Raw genomic sequence first — 27,292 nt, 5'->3', positions numbered from 1 at the left:
GTATTCGGTTCACATACATGCGATTATAAAAGCCTTCCGTACCTTTTCAATCAAAAGCAATACCGAGACCGTTTTTAATTTTCGCGACGAGTTTTGATAGTGGAGGGCTAATTAACAATACGTGTCCATAATATAAGCAGCTATTATATCGTATACGTTTACCCATGTTTGCGTATTCTCCAAAATTCACGTTCTGCACTGAACTAGTTTTCATTGTATCAATGCTAACTTTCATTGAAAGGATCGAAACAAAATTTACAAATATATGCATTTTTCATATTGGTCTATAATTTATATTGGCAAATTTATAAAGATACAAAACAATGAATTGTATAAAAAAAGTATAAAAAGCGAAAATTTTTTAACACATTGTTGAAACAAATTGATATTTCGCTAAACTGTTTGGAAGCTTAAATTCACTATTCAAAATTACATAATTTTTGTTCAAGCAACTTTTTTCTACATCTAATCATTTTCGAAATATCGAGGCAAATGTGTTTTTCTCTTCCAACTTTGAATGCTGATTTCATTCCCTAGATACGGATAATGGCAGATAAAAAAACATACGTGTCGAATAGTTTTCTAAGGACTATATTGTATGTATGTTTCATTCAAATTGGTGATTTATACGTAGGTGATATCCCTTGTAAGAAGATACGTATTTCGTGTTAGTTTGCTCCTGAACACGTTAAACGCCAAGGTAGTCCCTGGGGACTGGCGCTCCAAATTTAAAACGATTTTCTAAAGCGCTCACAAGACAGGAACTCTAATACTCGTAAACTTTTAAGTAGCATTAGTCTCGTTAGTAATACTATAAACTAACAAGTACATTGACAAATAATCGAATATTTCAACTTTTTACACTACGAGGGGGACTGACATGCCGTTTAACGTATTAACACAGAATGTAACATAAATGTTTACATCGCAGTAACGATACGCTCGTGTAGACCTAACTTAATACCGAAGCGCGCACATTTAATCGGCATCTTTGCCAAAACAGTTTGTGTAATTTCAACATTTGGTACAACACCCGACAGACTTATTCGATGAACAACAATAAATAGTCAGGATCGCGTGAGGCTTATTTCTCTCGTCTTCTCTGCGTTTGTGCGCAGAAATGGCGTCATGACCACGTAAGCGGTGATCGTAGCAGTACTAACTGCTAAATGTTCCCTTTAACTTTAGGGGGATATTGCATTTTTTATATATTCGTACTTTGCACAAAGTTTTTGCAACTATTACCTCTATATTTGATAGTGACAAGGAACATTAACAATGGTCACTGTCCTTCCCAGTTGTGATAAATCTTTACAGATTTGTAGAGCGACGTTTAACAACGGTAACTAAATTGTACTTGCTAAAAGGTTTCCTTCCGTATCCAGTAGTTTTCAAGGTAGCATCAGAAAGTTGAAACTTTAGAGGGTACCCATTAACACTAGGTTTGCGGACATTTCTTGCGTCGAATTGACGCGTATTAGGAAGAGATACATATCACATAGAGAATTATAAAAGTAGAAAGTTTTGAAGAAAATAAATTTTAATATTATATTTATCTCGTTAAATCGATAAAAGTCAATACAAGTGGTAGAAGAAAAATAGAAACGATTTCTGTAATTTTCCTCGTCGATCGAAATGTGTCAAAATGACGTGTCCCATAAAACTAGGGTTAAATTTAAGTTACCAATGCTGAAAAAGGAAACGCGTGTTACTTATTTTTAGCCCTTCTATAATCTGGACAAATGTCATCAGAATCGAGGGGAAAGGGAGACACTTCGCAAATGTTCCCTAATAGAACGTTTGTGCTCATTAGAGTACTTAGTCAACAAACATCTTCGCTTTCTGATAATCTACAATTTTAATTTCTTAAGAAACAGTAAATCTCACTCTTTTATCATTTAAACTGCGTATATTAAGCCACGAAAAGTTACGTGACAATTATAGATTTTCTTGTTTAAAACGAATACGTCATTGTACGCATGAATGCGGAAGAATCGTCTCACAGATCTAAAATCCGAATGAAAAGTACAAGTTATCTAGGGATTACGTTACATTACTATAGAAATGAATACACCAACTTCCATCATAGGTCTGAAGTTCTTATGAATGACGATGATATTTATTTTGCACAGGAAGGTTTCTCAGATCCTCCTAGTGTCAGCTCTATCAGCAGATTGCTTCGTGGCGGACGACCCGGTGACGATGGAAAGAAGGATTACACCATTGATGGTATACTCGGCGGCGGTGAGTAATTGCAATTTTAAACTCTGTTTTCAATAAATATTTGTCGCATAGGGAACGAAGGTGGCTGTAGTTGTAAACTGTGGGCGGAATCGTAATATTAAAGTGCAATAGATTGTAACAATCCATTACAATCATCAATCTGCAGATTAAGAAAGGGAATATATTGTTACCACGACCGTGCGTAGTTAACTGATTTCTGAAAGGCATATCGAAAATCAAAAATACATTTTTGAAAATACCGATATATTGTACTATGGAGTGTTTCCGTTGACATTAACAGTTTAAAAATGACTCCCTAAAAGAGTTCGTAATTACGTATTCGACAACAACTCTCCATCTCCTTTTACACATATTAAGTGGTACATGAATAAATAAAACAATAGCGTGAAATTATTCGTAACAATATGTATATGAATAAAAATCGCTTGCGTTAATTGATTTGTTACCACGGCGTAGACAAATAGAATCTAATAACTAGATAGTCCGTGAATAAATTTATAACATATTCGTAGAGTGGCACAATTTAAAGTACTAGGTTGTTCGATAAATTTGATTGTTTCTCCATTGTAAAAAAATACTATGGTATTTCAACTTTGAACAACTGTAAATATACAAATAAGTCGACAGATCTACATGAAACTTGACACATGTTCATCAAACAGTAGTACCATCTTTAGAAAAATAAAATAATAGCTCCATTTCTTATCGAACGACAAAACTTATTGAGCAATCTATTATAAGTTGCCTAATACCCCCCCCCCCCCCCTTCCCCCGGCCATATATGCAATGTCTCGCTTATATTTTCTTTTACAGTTACAACTAAGTAGAGATGGAATGGAATTTTTCCTTGCAAATAAATTTGAACTCTGTTATATTTATATTTAATACCTACATATGTATGTACTTTCAAATTGATTGTACCTCTGATTATCTAAATTTAAAGTTTTTATGAGTATCTTACAATAAATTTTACATTCTTTCAAGTCACTTTTTTCTTTTACCATGAATATATGATAAATTTTCAAAGCCATTTTTCTCGAAAACAAAGCTTCGTATGAAAAAATTTTATTCTATATTTTTTTATTCAGTCTATCGTATAGAAGCACCACCTTCCTGCTTGTACCACCAGTTACACGACACCCTATATATATACATAATAAAGAAGAAACCAACTATAAATGTAATACAATAATATAATGTAAGAAAAAATTCTCAAGATTGAGATCGCACTTAAAAAACTTATAAAAATCATTTACTAAAAGAAACAAAAAAAATACGTTGATCAAAAAGTACTTGAAATTATATGTACTGTTTTGACCATTTTTAATTTGCTTACTGCAAAATTTTACATTCAACGTTTACTTTTCGTATGCTAATTTTGAAAATTATGAAAGTACAAATAATATGACATTGGATGTATGTTCAAAATGGGAAGTTGTAAACATAAATAAACGCCTAAAATATCGAAGGATTATACCCTATGCACTGTAAACGAAAATCATGTAAACTTATAAGTGAAGCATCATATTTTGAGGGATTTAAACAAAGTTTATTAAAAATGGATAGATTATAACATAGAACGTAAACATTAGTCTTATATGAATGTATTCAAATTATCTGTAATTTGTGAATTACAAGAAATGAAACTTTGAAATATATCCTCAAAGAGTAATTTCGAAAATTGTTAATTAGTTTCGTACGATCAATGTCACTTTCTTTTGCACGATTAACTCGAAGGATTCTTTTTAATCGCTAGCGATAATTATGTATAATCATTGTGTATTGCAATATCGTATCACAAAACTATTTTTCGTGAACTGACATCCGTTTACGCGATTATTGAATGCTCACAAAGCTTTTTCGAAAATACATCACACGACGTCGCTTGTTATTGGAGCTTTAATTAAGCATTTTTTCTTCGAGTGAAAAACGCAAAGAAGAAGCACGTACGAATAAGAAGAAAGAAAAATAATAGCAGAGCGCTATCGTGAATAAAAGATGAAAAAAAAAAACAAAACTTTAACCGTTGCATCGTCGAAGGTCACATTAAGAGCTTTTAACCTCCTGTATTTACGAATGAAGTTTGACATACGCCAACATGTGTACGGGACTTTAAGTCCTGTCCTGTGTCGTCGGTTAGGCCAAGTTAGCCCGAGATAGTCAGGAAGCCTTCAGAATTTAATCTTCGGTGGGCGTGAGCAGGATTAGCTAGGTTGCCCACACGTCTGTCAAATGGATTACAGGAGTGTCAATATCTTACGGAGCACACATTATCTCTCTTCTTCTCTTCCTTCCTTCTTTTCTTTATTTTCCCTGCATTTTTCTTTTCACTTTCGCTATGCATCTTGTTTTGAGGCTTTCTCTAATTTTATGCGAAAAATATCCTCAATTTTCAGGAGTCGATTATACAAAATAACAACAAACTTAGTAGAACAACCGTCGAAGAAGTCAGAAAATTCGTTTCAAATATCTAAAAAAAAAAAACAAACCTCAGATGCGACCTCGTTAATGAGAAGTTTCTCAAATACCTGGCACCTGAAGCTCTAGGATTCTTGACTATCTTGGTTGTCCTAAAATTAAAGTACTAAATCACGGAAATTAGCACATATCATCATGCTGCAAAAACCAAGAACAAACCCAAAACAAATCGCATCACTATATACTCATTTCTTTTCTCCCGAATGTGCCCATGGTTACAGAAAGAAAGACATTCGTCGAAAACACATGTAAAAAAATTAATCAAATAAAAACAAAGCGAAAGAGATTATACTGGCTCATAAACAGATATTCCCAATTAAATCTAAAAAACAAGTTATTCGTCTACCAAACAATAATCAAACCAATATAGGTTATTGCAGTAAGACTATTACTAGTCATACTGCATCAAACTTTTCGCCGAAAACACATATAAAAAAATTAATCAAGTAAAAATAAAGCGAAAGAGATTATATACTGGCTCATAAACGGATATTCCCAATTAAATCCAAAAAACAAGTTATTCGTCTACCAAACAATAATCAAACCAATATAGGTTATTACAGTAAGACTATTACTAGTCATACGGCATCCAACTATAGGGAATTGTAGCTGATAGCCGCGTAAAAACGATTGAAACTCTCTGAACCAAAATACTACGCACGATTATTAATGTCCCATGGTATGCTCGCAAAAAAGATCTTCGAAATGATTTAGAATTCAAATCGGTTAAAGAAAAAATCGAAAGCTACTAGAGTAGGTACAAAACCAGAAAAGCAGTTAAAAAACTATTCAAACAATTTAACACGCAAACTATTTAAAACAAAAATTAAAAGGAGACTCTACATAAAACATCCAAGTGACCTAACTTGATAATAATAGGTAACCTAGTACTATACTGTTCGATAAGTTTTATCGAACGACAAAACTTATTGAACAACCTAGTGAAACTTGCACACACCGATAAGTTGAGTAATATGATCCACTGGGAAAGTATCTACAAGTTCATTATCACTTACCGTTGAATTTTTTACGCAACGTTTTATTTAGCTTATTAGACGATGTACCTTTGAATACTGTACAAAATTTAATCTTTCAACAAGTTGAAGCACCACTCCGTTTCACTCGAGAAGTGAGAAGTTTCTGAAACGAGCGATTTAAATGTTGGTTTGGTCGTGACAGTACTATACATCGGCCATCCTGATCGCCGGACTTAACACCTTTCAATTTCTTTTTATGGCATCTTATTAAATCAAATATTGAAAAATCGAAAGAGAATATTACTTTGGCTTTTGAAAAATTAAAAAATAATACAAACATTTATAATACATTGCAACAAGTCTGTAATAATTTAGATAAAAAATTGAAATAATAAGAGACATTTGAAACAATTTTTCAAGCATGCATGATAAATTTTAAAATTCGATTTTCTCAAAGACGAAGCTTTATACAAAAAAATGTTCTTTTTTTTCATCACTTTTCATCCAGTTGTACCGCCAATAACGGAACATCCTATATAGGCAATATTTACTTTATTTACAGAATCATACAACTTCCTTATTGTATAGAGTTAGTAACTTTAATATTCGCATACCATGCAATCTTAACTTCGTTCTTTTATCATTTTGTTCTATGCGAGAAAAAAGAATATTCAGTCATTTACTATACTAATATGTTTTACCACGCGAACTTTTGCATAAAATCATGTGTCGTCGTACTGTTATTTTACGCCCAACTTTCATAAAATATGTATGCAACAGTTGCCTTGAATTCCAGATTGGTCGAAAATTTGTTCTTGAAACAGGGCAACGTCGAACGAGCGGATGAAACTTCGATCAATACTACGTGCGTTTCGGGTAACAAGGTTAATATGAAATAAAAATTTGTCTATTTTCTCTTATAAAGATATAATGAGAAATAGAGAAGCTTTGTGTTTGTATTAGTGACTGTGACACCAACAAGTGTGCAGTATCGCTTTGAAGCTCAGAAACCGAGGCTGGACTTGTAATACGAGACACGCTCACCATTGGGCCATATCTCGTTCATTCTTCTCGTCAGACGGTTCACGCGTGACTGGGTCTCATTGTCAGCTTGAGATCAGAAAGATCGATTCTATTATAGAAATGAATTCTCAACGAACTCCGACTGTATGCGAATGTCCGGTACTGATTTTTCGCAAATATAGTGAGTCATAACCAAAATCGTACACCAAGTTTCAGAAGATGTTTCGTCTCGTAAAAAAGTTTAGGTTTGATTCGAAGAAACGAATGTGATGGGTATATATAATATTATAATGTCAATATATCTGTATTATTACGTAGCAATATAAAAACAAACGTACCTTCTTAAGTATTGAAACAAATAAAATTACTTCAATCTGGGAAACGTCTCACAGTTAACATCGAACACTGTTAATATGAACATCTATTATTTATCGCGGGGAAGTCCTGAAAACAAATGACAATCATGACACATGTAACACATTACATTCTTCAGCTCGTTAAAATAGAAATACAATAAAGATGAAACAAACTACAATAGAAGAGCGATTAATTGTTATTAGAAATTTTGAAGATTGTGCAAGTTACCGTTTTTCGAAATTGCGAAAATTTTTAACAGAAGTTTTAGTCCTGTTCAGTATAACATAAAACGATATCAAAGTAAAGGTAGAACAATTAATAATCCAAGAAAAGCTTTGAACAAGAAGTTGAAAACGCGTATGATAAAAGGTGCATAATGCGAAAAGTTAAAGAAAATCCCAGGATTAGTGCCACCAAACTTACTAACAAAATTGAAACATATTCTTAAAAAATTGTGAATCCAGAAACAGTAAGAAAAGTTTGATAAAAGCAAAGTTTTCACGGTCAGATGGTCAACAGACGCTCGGAATAAACCTCTTATGAGTGAGAAAAATAGAAAGAAACAATTACATTTCGCAAGAGACTATTTAATTGAAGATTTTGATGTTTGAAAAGAAACTATCTTATCCACTGAAGCTCTTCTAGTCCCTTGTTTTAGGTTCTTGGTAAAACACGTGCCCACATTGTTCACTAGGACTATCTCGTGTCGTCTCTATGCGATCTTTTCAGTCTTTAATTCGCGACGGCTGAAAATGCGTGTGAAAAGAGGAGGATCGTTCAAATGTGACCAACGAGACTCGCATACCTTCCGTTCATCAACTTTTCAGTAACGCACAGTTCACAGTTCACTACTGTCGTAGAGGATAGGGAGCTCCTCTTATGTGTTTGACCTGCCTCTAGACGAGGTATTATGTTTACATGGGTCACGCATGCATACTAGGGTGGGTCCTTAACTATAGAGGTCAACATTTTTTGTCGAGATTTGTTTGTGCTACCTTCCTAAGTTATTATGTTAGATAAGTAAATGATACGTGTAAAATTTAAAAGTAATTGCACAATGAGAACTCGTGCCGTATATAAGTTAAATTTCATTTTAACGATTTCACGTCAATTTTAACATAATTGTGCAACACTATTTCAAAAGCAGTAGTGGATATTTTTTAATATAAATATAATAATAATATTTATGTATAATTTTTAAAAATGTATACAAAATTTGTCAGTGTTTTAACAGTAGAATCTAAATAACTACACTTATACAGTCACTGGAATTATAATATACAATATTTTTTATTTATGAAATTGTATTTTTGTCATTATCTTGTAATTGAGGAGTCTTTGTAGAAAAGTATATGTGCCACATTTTTTAGTTGAAGAAAGAATTGAATGTGCTATTTAAATCTGCAACCGTTATAAAAAAGACCAATCCTGTTAGTTTCCAAATTATTTTTTAAATACGAGAATGTAGGAAATATAGAAAACCAAAAATATATATTTTAAATATGTTCTTTTTATTTTCCAGTAGAATGTATTACATGACATAGAGTAACACTTGCATTTACACTTACATTGTATATTACAGAAATAATATTCGATGTACCAATGACGCTACCTTTTGGCATTACTAATAACTATTTATAAAATGAAATTACATTTATATTGTATAGTACAGTATTCCCACGAGTACATAGAACATTTTACGAGAAAAAAAAAACAAAATTTTCAATTCTGACATTTAGATTGTTTTCTATAAAGCTTTCCAATTATATAAGTAACTACTATTTGAGCCGTAATTATAAATATTATTTGAATTTAATTATCCGGTGTGTATAATACAAAATTAACGGAAGAGTTACTTATTATATATTATACATCTTTTGTTAACCCTTACGTGTTGATGGTACTTGGCAGTATTGAGAAAAATAAGCATTGTTATGTCTTATTATGGCAATTTTTACCTCTTCTGTCAATTTATTGAATATTCTTTTGTTAATTGGTGTTCTGAATTTTTGCCGGTTTTATTTTGCCTTTCTTTTATCTTTAATTTTTACGAGAATTTCTCATGGTATTGTTTTGTCTATTTGTTGTTGAGTAGTTCGTAACGATTGTTGTTGCTCTCTGAACTAGTTGCGTTAAGTAATTTACAGCCTGCTCGACATTATGTGAAATTTTAAGTCATATATATTACAGTTGATGCTATCTTGCAGAATGTTTTCGAATAGTAACCGGTTAATTGTTGTATTAGAGAGTGAAGCAGATGTTTTGTAAAAAGTTGGCTTGCTGGTTATAATTATTGAAGTATTCTCGGAACTGAGTTCAAGGTTTCCTGTTATTTTCAACTTATTTAGGTTTATGCCTTTTGTTACTGCAATTTCAAGAACATCGAGTACATTATTTCTGTCCACTGGCCAATGGATTGGCTCTCGAGTTGATAGAACTTTAATGTTATTGGTTTTAATAAATACCTGAAGTGATCTTCTTCTGGAAGAAGTAGTTTTCAAGAGTTGAGACTAACTGAAATACAGCCTCAGAGTAATTTTCATTTTGCTTCAGCTAGATAAGCGAAACGTGGAGGTAATATTGTATACGTATTACTAACGTGAAACAAAATTTTATATATTTTTCATTATATCTTTATGAAAATATAATTAGTAGATTGGTGAGATTTTCCTGAAGAAAGTAATTCCGAACACGACCGCCAATCCATTAATAATATTATATTTTATTGCCGTATCTTATTATTGTAGCTAAAATTAAACACGAAGAACGGTGGAAAACATTTTCTTTGAATTATCCGGAGAAAAATTTATAATAATAATATTGTAAATTTGATTAATTATTTTTTACAAAAACTCATCCATTGTATCTATCCACTTTTGTTTAATACTCTGTAAAGTGTTTGTAGTTGTACTTTTCCCTAGATTTATCCACCAATTTAACAGTTAACTTCAGTGCAATGGTTAATGTTTGTCTGATCTATTAAACATTTTTAGTCAACTTATTTGAGGAATTAATTGTATATAATCTTCACATTTTATTTCAAAATATTATCCAATACAATACTCTTATTCAAATTCAATAAAGTATAATAATAATTTGTCGATACAGTTTTCCGTCTGTTTTTATGAAAGATTGTAAGTTTATATATCCAGAATTGCATATTTTTATCTACTTTTACGTGATATTTTCACAAGTAATAAGCCATTTATAATGAATATCTAGATAAGACTACACTGTTGAGATATAACTTGATTATTTAGTTTATATGAAATTGCAGATTATCGTAACGACAAAATTGTAATTTTATTTTTGTAAAAACTCCATATTGTATAGAGACAATAGACACAGATCAATTGTAGAATAAATACATGTCTAATTAACAGCACGTTAAGTAACATAAATACCAAATATAATCAATTATAGGAAAAGAATGAATTGATTAATCAATGTTTATACTGTTCATTCGTACATTTGGATATTATAAATCAAAACTCAAAGAAAAAACTGTGGTTCGCGTATTATGTCTCCTCAAAATCATAGGACTCTTTTACGCAATATTTCTTTTTATTATTTAAAATACAAACATACGTGTAAATAAAATCGTTAAAAGTTGAACTACAAGAAAGAAGCATTAAATACGTAAGTAGAAAACTCTCTGTCTCTTTGAACCTGCTGTACAATTCCAATGATAATCAATAAAAAAAACGTAAATGCGCGTGTAAGTACCTACCTCGCAGGAAACTGAATTCCGAGCCGTTGAGAAATCACCTATGAACAAACGTGACGAGCCAGTCCTCGTTGACAAGAGGCGAGAATTTGTTTTCGTGAGTGATACAGGTAGACAAGGAGGAATTAGCAGTACAGGTGTTCCGAAGTCTTAAAAGTCAGAGCGCAGGCACGCTGCCGCGGGAGGGGTTGGGGGAATGAGGGATAGAGTCTCATAAAAAAAATAGTCTGCGTGAACGAAGAAGGAAATGGGAAAAGGTAAGAAAAGAAGAGAGACGAGCGCGATCAAACGAAGAGAGAAGCAAAATATCGAGAGAAAGAGATGCGTGTATACGTACGCTTATTTTTAGAAAGGGGGACGAGAGAGGGGAGGGGAGTTCCACGGGGAACCAATAGCGGAAGAACGAGAGAGCAAAGGGATAGGAAAGAGATAGCCAGATTCGTGGTCCGTGGATCTTGGAGAATGTGAAGAAAGAGGCAAGAGGCAAGGATGAAGGAGGGCAGCAGGGACCGTAGGCCCCATGAGGGTCCCGCGGAGATCAAACGGGCCGCCTGCCACACGTCGGCAGTGGTGCTCATTTATGAACCCCAAGAACTTCGTAACATTTCGTGGACTTGTAATTGCTGAACAAGGTTCGATATACTATTTCTACTTCCAAGCTTTTATCGTTGAAATGCTTATACATTGGAAAAAGCTAGATTGTTGTAATACTTTGGATTTTCATGAACGGTAACATTATAATGCACGTTTTAATAATAATTTAACCGTTCATTGGGGTATCGATATAATAATTTTATTCACCGGAAAACAATTATCAAATAAACCTTCTTTCTTCTTGAATTCAAAAGAATTATGTACTTTAGATAATGTGCTTTAGAAAAATATGATCGTGTATATTAAATGATATGAAGTTTTCTAATTTTAAAATAGTTATTGATTCTAAGTTTTATGTATATTATCATTGAAATGATTATAATTAATGATCGTAAAAACTGCATAAATTTGAAAAATAATTCATGTCGATGAACGATATTAATGTACAGGGAACCCCGGTAAAAATAGATAATCTTAATATCTGTATTCGCTATAATAGGAAGAAATATTGCTTACTAAAGTCGTATGATCTTGAGGGGACATACCGTGATGGCAACAGTTTCTTTTTGTATGGAAATAGAAAAATTTAAAGGTTAGTCTCGTTCCTGTGAATAGAATATTGGTCTTTCTTATATGGCAGAATCCAGTAGAGTTACAATGGAAAGTGTTGAATTACATTTATCTTAAAATTAATACTTTCCAAGATATGTATTTAGTTTTCAAAATATCGTTAAAATATACGTTCTTGCGACTAAGCGGTTTAAAGATTACAATTACAGACATTTCCAAGTCAATTAATTGGGAGAAGTGGTCCTATCTTAGGTATCCTCATTCATTAGACCTAAATATACTGAACTTTCTTCAAGTTAGGAGAATCATTCTTCTTCAAGAAGCAGTTGGAAGAATTATTCTTCTTCAAGAATTATTAAAATATATGATTCATCGTGATGTATACTCGGCTCAAAAAATTGGATTCGTAGCAGGCGTGAGGCTTCTGATTGGTAGAATGACATTGTTATCGCTCAATCTACCAATCGGAAGGTAGAATGCTCTTCGCACCGTATATACAACTGTAGTAACGTGAACGACATCTTTTAAACCAAGTATATATTGTTCAACGGCGTTTGGAAACACATCGTTATGAAAATGATTATATTTTAAAAACACAAAAGGCCTTTATTATTTTGCAATATCAATTCGTTATCCAAATACAAGTAGTCACAATTGATCAATGTGACTCCCGATACGCATTTGCATACGAGAAACGCGCGTCCATAACATTTACACGGGTAAAAACTTATATAACTTCTTATATCTCGATAACAAAGCTTCAGATTGCAAAATAAAGAAAGGACTTTTTTTATTTACATATATCGGTACAAGAATTCAGTCTTCAGAAACTATCCCACATTACTGTAAACACCCTGTATATACTTTTCAGTGGCTCAGATGCGCCGTACGTTTGAAACAGTTGTTTGGTTTCGCTACGGTAATACAGTTCTTAAAATAAACAATAATTGTAAAATAATTGTTGACCTATCTGTATGGTTATTAGATTTATACGTTAAATGTACATTCGATGATAAAATTTGTGATGTCGTCATCTTTTGTATTTACTGTATTTATGAAACTTTAAATAACAATGTACATACGTATTATGAATTTATCACAAGATAAAATAATTATCATCACGATATATGTTACTAGGTATCATACAAATTTCGTCACGAATACTTTTTCACATTTTTAATACTTTAGGGGGTATTTTAGCAATATGGCTTCAAAAAATTGAGTTCTTTGTTATATTTCTCCGAAGTATATGTCTTGGAAAGTATCTGTGCAAAAGAATTTCATTGAGTTAATAAAATTAACAAAGTTATAGACGTTTAAAGAGGGCAGAATATCTCGAGTTTTAGTTGACAGATTTATATAAACTTTAAAGAGAATCTCCAGTACATACCACTTTATTGCGTAAATCATGGATTTCAAAATTTGTTGTATTTTTTCTATTGTTTCTTGCATGTTAGAGGGAGAAGAAACGTAAAAAATTCGATTTACAAACTTTAAAAACTCCTATTTTGTTTAATTTTCGAGACCTTTTTTAGTGGCTCATGCCACGGCTATTGTCAAATTAATCAAAATATTGTTTAGTTTTTTCATTTTAGATAAACAGAACGATAGGAATCGTGGCGACCATTCAAACCAATTTTTCAAAACATTTTTTACTTAAGATTATACTATTCTTGCAATTTTTATCATTTTCATTTTTAAAAAATCGCGAATCCAGTGTAAACACGAATAAATATGTGCGAAAACTCCATACCGATAAGTCTTATGGTTTCTTTGAGGAAAAATCACAAAGAAATCGATTTTTTTTCGTCTAAATGATCAGAAACCCCCTTAAGGAAATAATCAAATGTATACGTTTAAACCAGACATATTATACATCCAAATTTGAGAAAGGTTTCGAATAAAAAACGATTGTTTTTATTTTTTGAAGAATGGTAAGAAATATTACAATAATGCTAATTATGAGTTTAAAATAATTATTTGAATTAATAAGTTATATTATAGAAAAACCGATTTTCTTGAAGTATAGAAATTTGTATTTTAAATCGAAAGAATTATTTCATATTAATATTGTAAAACAATTTTGTTAGATTTTAACGCATCATGAACAGATGCATTAAAAATTTTAAACAGTAATCCGTTCACCTTACTCGATCATTGTCAGTTACCTGAGTTTATATTTTTTATTAAAAGTTGCGAATATATTCAATCACTATTCTTTTACAATGATAAATATTTATACCTACGTAATAATTTTTGCAGAAGTAAGTGTTAATTAATTAATAATAGTTTCAATAATTTGAAAATTGACGAGATATTGCAACTCGAAGTAAAGAATGTTAATTAAATACAGCAAGCATGATACAAGGAGATAAATATAGTCAAGAAAGTGGTATTCATAAAGTGTTCTTTAGGAAGTGTTACGGTCTGCTTTAAAACCAAACCCTTCAATTAAAGATATCCATCGCGATGCCTGTGCTGAAGTATTCGTCGGCTCTGTAAATGACCGCCGTTAATGTTTAATACCTTTTAATTAAAGCATAATTCATCGAACGTTTCCTTGTTCATGCTTTTATGAAAATGTTTATAATTATCACCTGAAATCGTTGTCGAAATTGAACAATAATTATACTCAATTGCATTGAAAGCTTTTAAACATATGTACATATGTGACAGTTTGAATTAACATCAATTTGACTTGAACAAACTGATTACAATATCGTGATAAGATTGCATAATCATTATTTTGAAATGTGATGTAGTAATATATGTAAAGTGATAATTTCTATTCTCAGTTTCAAAAAATATTTAATGTAACTATTATCGTATTCTGAAATCACTTCGTGCCTTTGTAAAATAGCTTGTTGCTCTATATTCCTGTAAAAATTAAAATACGGTTTGCGAAAATATATAGAAGTCGTGTCAATATCTTAAAATAATTAAATGATATTTTGCAACATTTGATACGAAAAATCAGTGGTGCACAAAATGCATTTTTATGAATATGTAACGAGTCGAATGTTCTGTATCAAGTTGCATTTCGGTGTAACTGCACCTTCGAAATATTAGCAGTAATGAATACTATTTACATAACCTGTAGATGATTTAATTAGCAGTCCTTACTCGAGCAGACACTCGTTATGATAAATATCAATGTACATTTCCTCGCGTATACTCATCATCACTATAGAATATCCCCGTAATTCGCATCATTGCTTATGCTTTCCAACGGTCGCACATAGCACCAACGAAAAGCAACACGTGCATTGCTCTATTTCTAGATTTAATATTTACGTACACTTACAAGTACAGTTATTATAAAATAAATTGTGAAACTGAATACAGAAGCTTTTCTCGTCACTGATTGATTCAACAGCGAAAAGATTAAAAATCCAAATAAATACGAAGAAAAGGAGTATCTGTCTATAATGGTGTGAGAAAAAAGACAAGGAAACGATCGCGTGAATTACACGAACCGAAAGGACAGGGAGTAAATTCCAGAGAGACGCCGAAGGTAGAAGAATCCAAGAGGGCAGTCGTGATAGGGAGCACCTCTGAGCGGATATACTCGTAGCTTGGCTACGAAGGAGTCGGTTGGGTATAGGTGTCGGCAGGCGAGCAAGAATGACACGTAACCTGTGGCTTTCTCATTCCTTCTTATTCCGTTCCTTTGGCTGAGGCCGCCGACGAGGGATTAGCCTAATGGGTCCTACCCACCCCTCTCATTCCACGCCGCATGTGTTATATGTATATCCATTCTGATCCTTTACACCACCTCCGACCTCCTACATAATCGGAGCTGGCTATCCGATGAACAACGCCGCTAAGTGATTCACAATCAGGTTTATTGATTGTATCTGATGATCGGCACGCCATTCAGAATACTCGACATTGATTTAACCAATCTTTAGTCTTTAACTTTTTACGCGCAATGCGTTTCAGTTCTCCCCGCGATAGTTCGTCCTTTTATCATTTAAAGCTTCGACCCTAATTTTGACATTTACGCGCACGAACGTTACCAGGAAACGAGCATACGGGATATATTATATATTTTAACAAGTTTAATAACTACCGAGCATCGGGCCCGATACATTATGAAAAGGTTTTCTTCGATATGAGTACTATCCAGAATAAAGCAGAGCACTATAATTCTTAAATTGCGGATGTTCGTGCACTTAAATGATGTTACAATATGTAAATATAATATACATATATCAGAAATCATGAAATGTATGCAATTAGTGGATTGGATACATACTGTAATAATGTAACCTTTGTTATTTAGATATTATAATTGGAATTTAAATTGCAATACATTTTAATAATTTGTCAATATTGAGCGTAGTTAATTGATAACAGTTATTAGATAATGATAATTTGTACGCAAAGAATGGCGTTCAACGTTGCATGTGATTGAAGCATATTTAAAATTACTTTAAATTAACTAAAAACCCGAATAAATCGTGTGAATCTGCTCTTAACAAATCTTCCCTTTCTTAATAATTGATTTATTAAGAACAATAGTTTGTGATCAATTAGTATTCAATTCTGAACAATAACTCACTGGTAATCTATTTCTTTGCCAAAAAGATAGACTTTATAAAGTGCTGATCCATCGTGAATAATCTGATTCGTATATTTCATGAAGAAACCTTATCGACATTTTATCAATAAAGCACATTGACAACTACCACTACTTCGCACGTATCAATATTATTAAATTTATCAATGAGGAGATTTTCGGAAGTTTAATAAATAATATTAAATTTTACAAAGTGAATATAATATATTCCCTTCCATACGTTTTTAAATAATACTCGCAAATGAATTAAATTGAAAGCAAACAAAATAAGATGTACTTGTTTAAAATTCTCTAATAATGAAAATATATCTACTCGGGTCCCATTTTGTTGCCAATTTTCTATAAAAATATGTATTTTCATGAATATTTTGAATTTGATGATTATACATGAATGTAAGTATTTAAGAAGTTATCTGCATTCGCACTCGAAGCATTTAACTCTTCTATTGGGTTCATGAAAACTAACCTTGGTTTTATGCTTGTAGTGTTTGAAAATTAACGCTAGTTTTATGCTCGTAATGTATGAGAAGACAATAATTAAATTAGAGACACATAACTGAATAAAAATTTATTTAAAACGTTGCGAAAACAACAAAATCAGAAGTGATTACGCGAATAGGTGGCAATCCATTCGTTTGTTACTTACAATTAGTATGTCGTAATGTTTTAATATTGAACCTAATCATTCTAAAAATTGCGTGACTCGGATAATAAATCTATCTGTGTTCTTAACCCATAAACTTTCCGTTGTTTTAAGATATATAGATTCGAATAAAATATAGGAAGAAAATAGATTTTATATCTATGATTTTTTACACAAAACATACTTGAGTCTCTAGCCTGTGAGTAGATTGAATATTCTTCAACAAAAAACGAGATCAATTTGGAGGAACGAATGACCATTACTTTTTCATTTTTCGAATTTGACATATATTTTCGTCGATTTTACATTAACAAAAGATTCGTTAGAAAATTTGTAAGAAGAAAAAAATTTGTCACTGATACCTGAAAAAGTATATTCGACTACCGATTATTATATCCCTAGAATCAGAAAAAGATTAAAAATTCTTTTTACTCGTTAGTTGATAAAATTAAAAAAAAAAAAAAAAAAACAAATCATTTAAATGACGATTTTATCGATAACGATATTTCACCGACATCAATTTTGATCAATATTATCATTGATTTTTAAAATTAGAATTATAATGACCCGAGCATAATGGGTATAAAACATATGTATTACCTTTGCATAAATCTAATATAAAATTATTTCACTATTTTAAGATATATGTTCAAATAAATCAAGTCAATGAATATGTCATTCAGACGACTATGAATTAAATAGTTTTATTAACCTAAAGACAGGATCAGATCTTATAGACGCGAAGACAATAGAAGGATTAAAGAGGGTCACTTAAGCCAAGGTCGCACGAAACTTGAAACCAAGTATATACTCACGTGGAAGTCAATTCAGTCGGTCATAATTAAACAATAAATGCAAAAGATCGGGAGTTCTTGATTCAATTTTCAAATTTGACATATGCGACACATACGATAACTTGCTTTATACGTATATACATAAAATAACTTGTCACCTAAAATAAGTTAAAATATCACAAACTAAAAAATTCATCTATATTAAGATTATACAAAAAATATATAATATACTTAAAATACCTAACAATTTAGAAAAACTAAATATACACAGTGTACCAGGAATGTACAATTCGTAAGTCTGCAACTGCATTAAATATTCTTTTCAACATTTATTTCTTGGAATACTTTTTTGTTTTACAAACTGGCATTCATTTCTTACGTATTAAAAAAAAAGCTAGCATCTTTCTAGGCTTTAATTGAAAACTAATAATTTTATATCCTTATATTAAATTTAAAAAAAGCATGTTTTTATATGTTGAACGATAAAATACCACATATAAATCAGTCCCGGATTCCATAACATCTCACGACGAGTTACCCTGACCAATAATTTTACAGATGCTGATTAATATTTCTCTAATTTCAAATTTACTTTCTTCAAATAAATAAATAATAAAAATCTTACATTACACGGTAGTATATGTATCAATAGAGACTTAATGATATCAACAATTACATAGTCAAACTAATTCAAACTTTAAGTAGAAAATTTACTTATCGTAGACACACGAGAATTTAATCGAAGTCCTAAAATGGCACAGGAGAAAAGGGGAATCATCCATTCGCATTACTCTATGCAGCCACCTTGTCACTATTGGCTAAATTGAGCAAGTGTACAAATCCACCACTTCAAGAGGACCGCAAATGAAATAAAACACGACAAAGTGAGATGCAAAACATATGTATTTTACAATTAGATGTGTTTATTTGAAAAGAAAATTATATTGTCAATATCAAATTTCACTGACGTCGTTGACACTTTTGGTGTCGTCAGTGGACCTAAGGTTCAGAAAAATTGCATAAAATCACCTGCATAAACTGTAGTGAAAGATTAATAAGAATATTTCTCAACGAATAGATATAGTATGGTTATAAAGTATGGTTATATCCGGTGAAAACTTGAGTACGATTGATCTATGAATAGAACGAGATTAAAAATATGAGCAAATGTTAAGTGACCTTGATAGAGTGAATAAAATTTATATTCATACACAATTTAACTCTTTATGATATAGTTTAGTGACTCAGAAATATATTTGTGCTTATTACTATAAAATATTTTATTCGAACGGTGTTTCACGCACGTAATAACGATAAAAATAATTTTATACAGTACTTGTGAGATTTATTAACCAAACAATGTTAGTTAACATGCATCTAAAAGAGCTAAAAACAGAATTATCATCTGATTTACACATTACACATTAATGTTAGTTGCATGTATTATGCGTTTATAAGAAAATGATTAGCGAGACGGCAAGGGCCAATGGAAGCTGTACCGCTTACCTCCACTTTTCACATTTATTCGATGATTCTTACGGGGTTAGTCCCAGAAGTACTTGACCTAACAAAGAATTTGGGAAAAAATATCTTTTTTTCTTTACATAGTCTCCTTTTAGACCGAGTCATTTTTTTAAGTTTGGAAATAGAAAATAATTTGAGGGGGCTAAATCTGGCGAATAGAATGCGCGAGGAAGTAATTCGAACTTTAACTCATTGATTTTGGTCATCGCGTTATAACGGATACGTGAACTGATGCATTGTCTCGATGAAACAAACCTTCTTTTTCGCCAAATGCTGCCATTTTTTCTCGATTTTGTCACTCAAACGCTACAATAAGTTCATATAATACTCGCTGTTGATTGTTTCCTTTCAGAAAATAATCAATGAAAGTTATCCCACGCGCAGCCCAAGAAACTGACGCCATGACCTTGTCTGCAAATGGAACTGTCTTCGCCTTCTTCCTTTTTAGTCGATTGTTTTCACTGTTCCTTCGTCTCGCGTGTTTCATCGATGGTTACGAATCGACGCAAAAACTCGACTTTATAGCTGTGAAACCTCGCCGAACACTCGATCGAAACATCCTCGAGTCGCTGTTTCCGTTCCATTGTGAGTAATCGCGGCACCCATCTTGCGCACAGCTTCCTCGTGTCAAAATTTTCAGTCCATATGCGATGTACAGCACTTTTTTAAATGCCTACCATGTTTGCTAGCTCGCGCACTTTTAGCCGACGGCCATTCAATACCATTTTGTGGATTTTTGTCATCATTTCAGGCGTAGTCACCTCATTTGGTCGACCACTGCGATGTTCATCTTAGCTCGTACGATCTCGTCTAAACTCTTCCACCCAATATTTTATTGTTGTAAACGAAGAAACAGGCTCCCCCAGAGTAGAATCTAGCTTCGTTTTGATATCGGTTGGAATGAGTTTATTACTAAACTTTTAGTTTAATAATAAACATAAAATAATTGAGAACTATAATAGCTTTGGCAATGAGAGAAAGAAGAAACATTATGACTGCTGATGTTAAGACAACAGTCCTATATGAAAAACTAAAGGAGAAAATCTTTATAGACAAGTCAAAACATCTTTCTAATTTATGTATTTATAGATACAATACATTTTTCTATTATATAAAATATCAGTAGTTATCTATAAACAAACTAGTAGTATCGTATTATGATTACTATGTTAATTAAAGATTAAGTTACAAAAATTTCGCTCTCAATCGATTAATGCGGACTAATCCTACGTGAGATTGGTTCCTATATCGCGTTTCAAAGAAATATACTAAGTTTATCGAACGAGAAAACTTATTGAACAATAGAGTACTGGGTTGCTCAATAAGTTTTGTCGTTCGATAAAATTTATTCAACAGCCGATTACCTACATAGATCATTGTTTCGTTATCTTATTACAATCTGATATTTTACAGCTCATCAGACTTTTATGAGTTACATCCTGCATTGCTTCTTCTTCTTTTGTTGCTTATTAGTAATCTCTCTAAACTAAAATTGATTTTTAAATATCAATATTCACAAAAGCAACAATAAATAATTTTTTTGTAAGAATTGTTTCTCTACGTAATCGAAAACGTTCGCTTATATTTCGAATTACTCTACATTGACAAAATGAAACAAAATTATATCGAGCAACACCTTATTAATTTTGTATTCCTTTGTCATTAATAATCTCGAAGGTAATTAAATACGAGTACACTTTTCTACCGAAAGGATCGAATTATATTGAATATATCCGACTGCATAGCCTTACACTGGAACTTCAAAAGCAGTGACGGAGAAGGGGGAGAGGACGATATGTCAGATGGGGAAAAAAGCAATGTCAAAGAAGAAGGACAGCTTGTCTAGACTGATATCAAACCGTAGATCTAATACGTTATACTGCAAGGTGTTGCGCCATCGCTGCACTCCTTGTCACGTAAGCATATAATCCTTTTGAAATTAAAAATGTACTGACCGATTCATGTAATGGTTCATGTCCGATTGTAATCTGTAATCACATCAAGATTAGACTAAACGGGGAAGCACAGCGTTGTAAACTATAACATTATAAATTCAAGAAAATTTGTACAGTACATCTGACGAATAATTTTTGTGTTAGACGATTACTCATATTGATACAACTTTTGAAACTATTAATAATTTTGAATTAATTTTGTATTACTCAATTTGGATACTATTAATAGCGATGGAAATGGTACCGAATCAATAATATTGATACCAGTCTATAAATTATGAAACAGCACTCAACATGTACAGCGGCACTCAGGTACACGAGACCACTTCATTGTTTCCAATTTGAGAAACAAACGTAACTTATATTTGATAAATTTGCTTTCTCACGATGTTAAACTCATGAGTAATCCGTGTCGAGTGTTATATAAGATAGTGCTAACAGAACTTTATATTCAACTTATAAATTATTTTTCTCAGCAAAGAAATTAGTTAGAAATAAGGGATACTGGTTTTTGACAATTGTTCTAAAACAGTATCTACGCAAGCTGTATAATTTAGTTTGAATATTAATTCAGTTAATATCGTGTCGAAAAAAGATAATTTAGTGAAACAACAATTTGAGTTCAACAGTTTGAATTTATCATTGAATTTTTTATGATGATTAATAGCTGAACAAATTCGCAACGAAACTGATTGACTAACATCAGAGTTAGGAACAAAATTAGGGTTCGAAAAGTTAAAAGGAAATTAACAAAATTTAATCTGATGGGTTACGTAGCTTGCAAAAAACTGTGAAAGATTCAGGAAGATGATGACGGTGGCTCTGTTCTGTTCTGTTTCTATTACATTTTCAAATTTCAAGTCGGTGAGCTACTTTTGGGATATCTTGCATACTACATTGTTAAATGTAATTTTGAGAAAAACAGTTTTCTAGTTTTAGAAAGTCAAAAGAGCATGTTATTAAATTTTATTTTAAACTGATAAGACTCATTCTGTCGTTCAAAAAAAATTCAGGCTGTTTTTTTGGTTCAAAGCTCTTTTTGCCCTTTTCACGATGACATGGCTTCGACTGTGCTTTCATATTGTTAATGATGTTCATTGATACAAGGAGTCAAATAACTTGCAATTTCAATTATTTTAGAACTTTTCGAGGCTTCCGAGTAAAGCCCAATGCTGGCTAAGTTTCGTCACAGTAAGAAATAACAGGTGGCCTTGAGGGGATGACTGCGGTGATAGGGATACAGTGTCGAACGCTTGCACCGACAACCGTTGTATGCATGCATGATTTGCAGTTGTTAGCCTCTGTCGCAGCATCTGTGTACGTGTGAGTTTATTTTTCCGGTCAAATTATTCTTCACTCAATTTATACTACCTTTATCTAGGTTTAGGTCTTATATAATATTTATGTTTATTTTTCCCTATAAACCATATTCCTAGCAATTTCATACGTTTTAATTGTTATAGATATATCGGTTCTAAACAATATCGATTTCAGTTATGCTTCTATAATTGATATTTTTCGTTTTTATATCAATTATGGTTCAATTTTATACACTATTAGTACATTCTTATATCAATTTCATTACAGTTCTTGGTTCTTATTGAATTTATGAGAGGGTTAACGTGTATAAAATGTTTTAAGTAAGATATTAAATATTGTGAAGGAATTTGTTTTTACAAATTTATTCTTACAAATTATTTTTCGATATTTCAATTATTCATTATTTTATAATTCAATATCATAATTAATATACTATTAATGTTGTGATAACATTTTTGTCAAATGAAATTACTTATTTCATGTAAGAATATATAGAGACACACTAATATTATGTATATAAAAACGAACCATAATCAATATAAAACCGGAAAATAATAGTTATGGAACCGATAGAAAATTGATTTGACATCGGTTCTTAAAAACCGTAATCTATATCTCTATATAAAAAAATACATCAAGAAAAGATGTTAGATAGATATCGTATCAATGGTAGAAGGGTTAGTAGTACAACAATGATAATAGCGGTTGTTAAAGTTGCATTCCAAAGTTGCAAATATTAATATTTGTCTCAATCTGTATTTATGACCAATTATTCTTAAGTTATAATTTATAATCGTCATTTTTTCTAAATACGACCAAAACTCTTACATATGTCAAATATTCGTAAATTAGTGCAGCGGAAAAGACCCCACAGTCCCGGGTAGCCGTCAATTACTACGACATAACTATTAATTAACATTGAATACATACTGGTCTATAAATTTGGTAATTAGTATATTGTGAATAAATTAGTCTCATATAATTAAAGCATTAGCAGCAAGAAGGACGTGAGTGCAAAAGCCTAGTTGTGAGAATATACTTGAAGTATTAAAACTAGTTACATTTAAATGTTAATAATCCCCGCTTTTTATTATTGCTGTTAATGAAAAAATACACAGTCTAATTTTTGTTTCAATTGTAAAAACGATATAACAACACTATAACGTTGAAATATCAGTCAGAATTAAAACTGTGTCTCTAAAAAATCTATTCCAAAGTTTGCACCTTTTTTTAAAAACAAAAAGGATATAATTTTTCCAGTGTAAAACGATGAGGCTAGAATAGTTCCATCGCGTGCAAAATATATTTTTAAATACAATTGGAGAGTGAATGAGCAACCTTTGGCTATTGGTTTTTGCATCGCATAATTTTTGAGAGATTCTCCTCACTGTTTAAATAAATCTGCAAAATCATTTATTTGAACAATACGTTGATCGTCCTTTCAAAATATATTTTCTAGAGTCTTTATTTTTTTAGTGTATGCTCCAAAATTCCTATCACATTGACTGCCACTATGACCTCGTACCGGAAATATGTGACTTATATTCGCTTAAAAGTACTTCGTTAAGAAAGAACAAACTCGCAATATGGTAATGTACTTGTTCTATCCACTGGCATTGTCAGAAAAAACGACTACTTCTGAAAAGTAATTATTCTTCATTTTATGAGAAATGAAATCATATGAAAAAAATGCAACAGTATCGGGACTTTTTTTGCTTCTATCTCCAGATAATGGTACATAATGCTTGATCCATCGTTATGACAATCTATATATACATACATCCATATAAGGCGTTTATAAAATTAGGCATTAACTGCAAGTTTTAGCAATGATAGATTTTGCCCATATTATATGTGCTGCAAGTTTTTCCTCATGGGACAGTAATACTCTTTTTACATCTAAATTATTTGGATCTTACACGCAAAGTTGTTTACTAGCAAAGCAAAAATCACATACATCAGTTTGAGGCTGTTTAAAAGAGTACAGAGCATTTTCTCGAAAATATATTACTTAAAGTATGTACGATACTTCGGTTGAAGTGACTTCCCAACTTTTTCATAATAATATTCTTTAAATAAGTTGTACAAACCTTTTTACATCTAAACTCGGATTTTCAAAATAATGCCTTCTACACTTATTCGGAAGTTTTAATAGTGTTCACCTACCAATTTTCATATATTATATATAGGAATCAATTTTGTTGGGTCTATTGCTGTGTTTTCCCCTACCGTCAGTAAAATCCATATTATTGTCCTTTAGGTGTGCCCGAACACCTCGTAATCTCTTTTTAGAAATTTGAAAACGAGATAAAATAAGTTTTCTGAAAATTTTTGCTTTTCTAAAAAAACAAGGATATAGTACTCCCACAGATAAAGTGGTCCTAATCGTTTGATTTCAATTTTGCGTTTTTTCACATTTCGCTTTATAATACACAAAAACAGAAGCATATTCTGATTTCAAACATTTTCTAGACTATAAAAGTTTTCGAAGAAACGTTTTTGATCTGATTTTCTAAGTACCTTATAACAGCATTTAGAACATTTTTAAAAAGACATGGTACCCAACATTTGCATATTCATAAACTTCGTAAGAAAAGAACTAATAATACATTGTAAACTACATGTAAGAAGAAAGAGAACCTGTTGATCAGAATTCAATTCCTTTAATTAATTGAATTATCCAATTCTTAAGTGTCACATCCGAAATGAATATCGTTTATCAGCAATAATTATATTTCATCATCTAGTATGTCTAGTATGTTAATTTTGTTCTCTAATCTAACTGCTTGTGATGCAATACACTTTAATATAAATTTTCTTAATATTTTACCATTTAATTTTATTATGTTATATTAGAATTCTATTTTTATGCATTTTTCACATATTGAATATCATTGTTAAAGCATTTCTCATTTCTCAAAGTGCCGACATAAGCCTCCGGAGTTTCAGGTTTCCAGTAAAGCAAAAATTATGGAAGACCTCCATAGAAGAACAACGACCTTTTTTTTTTGGACGGACCACCAGTGATATTGGTTAACCCTCAGGCGGTTTCTTTTGATATATTTGGCAACGTGCCACAAAAGCAGGTTAACAATGACATAAATTAACACAAAATTGTCGATGAAAAAATTGCGTTGCACACCATGAAGTTATTATAATTGAAAAAATTTGTTAGATTATAATAAATAGCTCCTCTGTATTAACTTTCCCGTTTTTTTTTGTACTATTTGAGATCATAAGATCAAGTGAATTTATAAATTTTATAAATATACATCGTAGAGCAGTTAATAGACACGCCACTATCAAGGGAGTAGGATATTCAAAGCTCTTACAAAATTACATTCTGCAAGTACATACATAAAATGCTCTTCAATCATTTCACTAAAAATAACCTATTTTTACTACTAATAATTCATAACAATCTTGCTTTGAGTATCCTATTTCATTAATAATGGCGAGTCTTAGACCTTTAATAAATATGCAATATCTATGTACTTTATACTCGTTTTTGGCCTTTCGCTTGTTTCATATTATTCGTCTACGTCAAAATTAAATATATGGCCGTGTTTAGTATCATTTTCATCGTAAAAGCCTCATCTATTCGATTAAAATAGTCTCGTTGCTATAAAACGAAACGTATAAAAGTTTTATTTTTCTTGTTTAGATGACCCAGTACTAGTCGAATTATCGTAGATAACGTAGAGACTTCGGTGTGTATACGTTTATCTCACAATGCGAAACAGAAATGTAACATGCGAAGCCAGTACTGTGCACATATACATTGGTCCAGGATTAATCATTATTACAATATAAAGTCAAACTAAACATATTACATTATTAACTAACTTACCGATTGCGGTTTGTTTCATTAGCATAACAAAGTTGGGCGAAATCAATATTATTTTATTTTTGTATAAATAATTGGAATACATTGAACAATTCACATATAAACTTCCTCCTATACGAGTTGAGTTCGTATATAAGAAGTAACTTCATATATTTACATTTTCTAGAAATTTCGTTTATCTTGTTTTAGTTCTTAAGAAAGTAAATAGAAAATCTATCGAAGAAGTATTCGCTGCATTCCTCTACTGTGTATTTTAGTTAGTTGTTTAAGGAAGAAAATCGATTCTTTTGCGTCACTTACACCCTAATTCCCAGTTAACAAATACGTAAACCTCGCTTCTCCGATCTTTTAAAATCGTTCAAATTATAAAATATAAACAGAGAAGTAAGAAGCATTAACCGCAAATTCTGGCGCGTGTACTTTCGATTTCTATGTAAATATGCAATTTTAAATTAATCCAGTGCTTGTCCGAAAAATATTCTTAGAAAAGTTCACATGCATAACGTTAGAAAAAAAGAATCGGTTTACCATAGCAATATTCCCGCCCCTCTCCTAGAAGGAGCGCTGACAGGAAGATGGAGTGCGCTCTCCGATGTCAACCGCTTCGCGGCTCATTGTTGGCATTTTGAGGACATTTGTTACCGTTTAAGGGACCTC

At 31.6% G+C, this 27,292-nt stretch overlaps 1 protein-coding gene across 1 annotated transcript in view; it reads left to right on the top strand.

Moving 5' to 3' along the window:
• The window catches only part of LOC143145938 (protein gooseberry-neuro), an 80,516-nt gene that overhangs the window by 33,921 nt on the left and 19,303 nt on the right, over nt 1-27,292 (top strand). The window contains exon 3 of the mRNA XM_076309796.1: nt 2,133-2,244. Coding sequence (XP_076165911.1) covers nt 2,133-2,244 — 112 coding nt within the window. The remainder of the gene's footprint in view (nt 1-2,132; nt 2,245-27,292) is intronic.

This window comes from Ptiloglossa arizonensis, chromosome 1, assembly GCF_051014685.1.
Source record: "Ptiloglossa arizonensis isolate GNS036 chromosome 1, iyPtiAriz1_principal, whole genome shotgun sequence".
NCBI classification, from domain to species: domain Eukaryota; kingdom Metazoa; phylum Arthropoda; class Insecta; order Hymenoptera; family Colletidae; genus Ptiloglossa; species Ptiloglossa arizonensis.
Note: the sequence above shows the minus strand (reverse complement) of the source record. Positions and strands in the feature narration are given on the sequence as shown.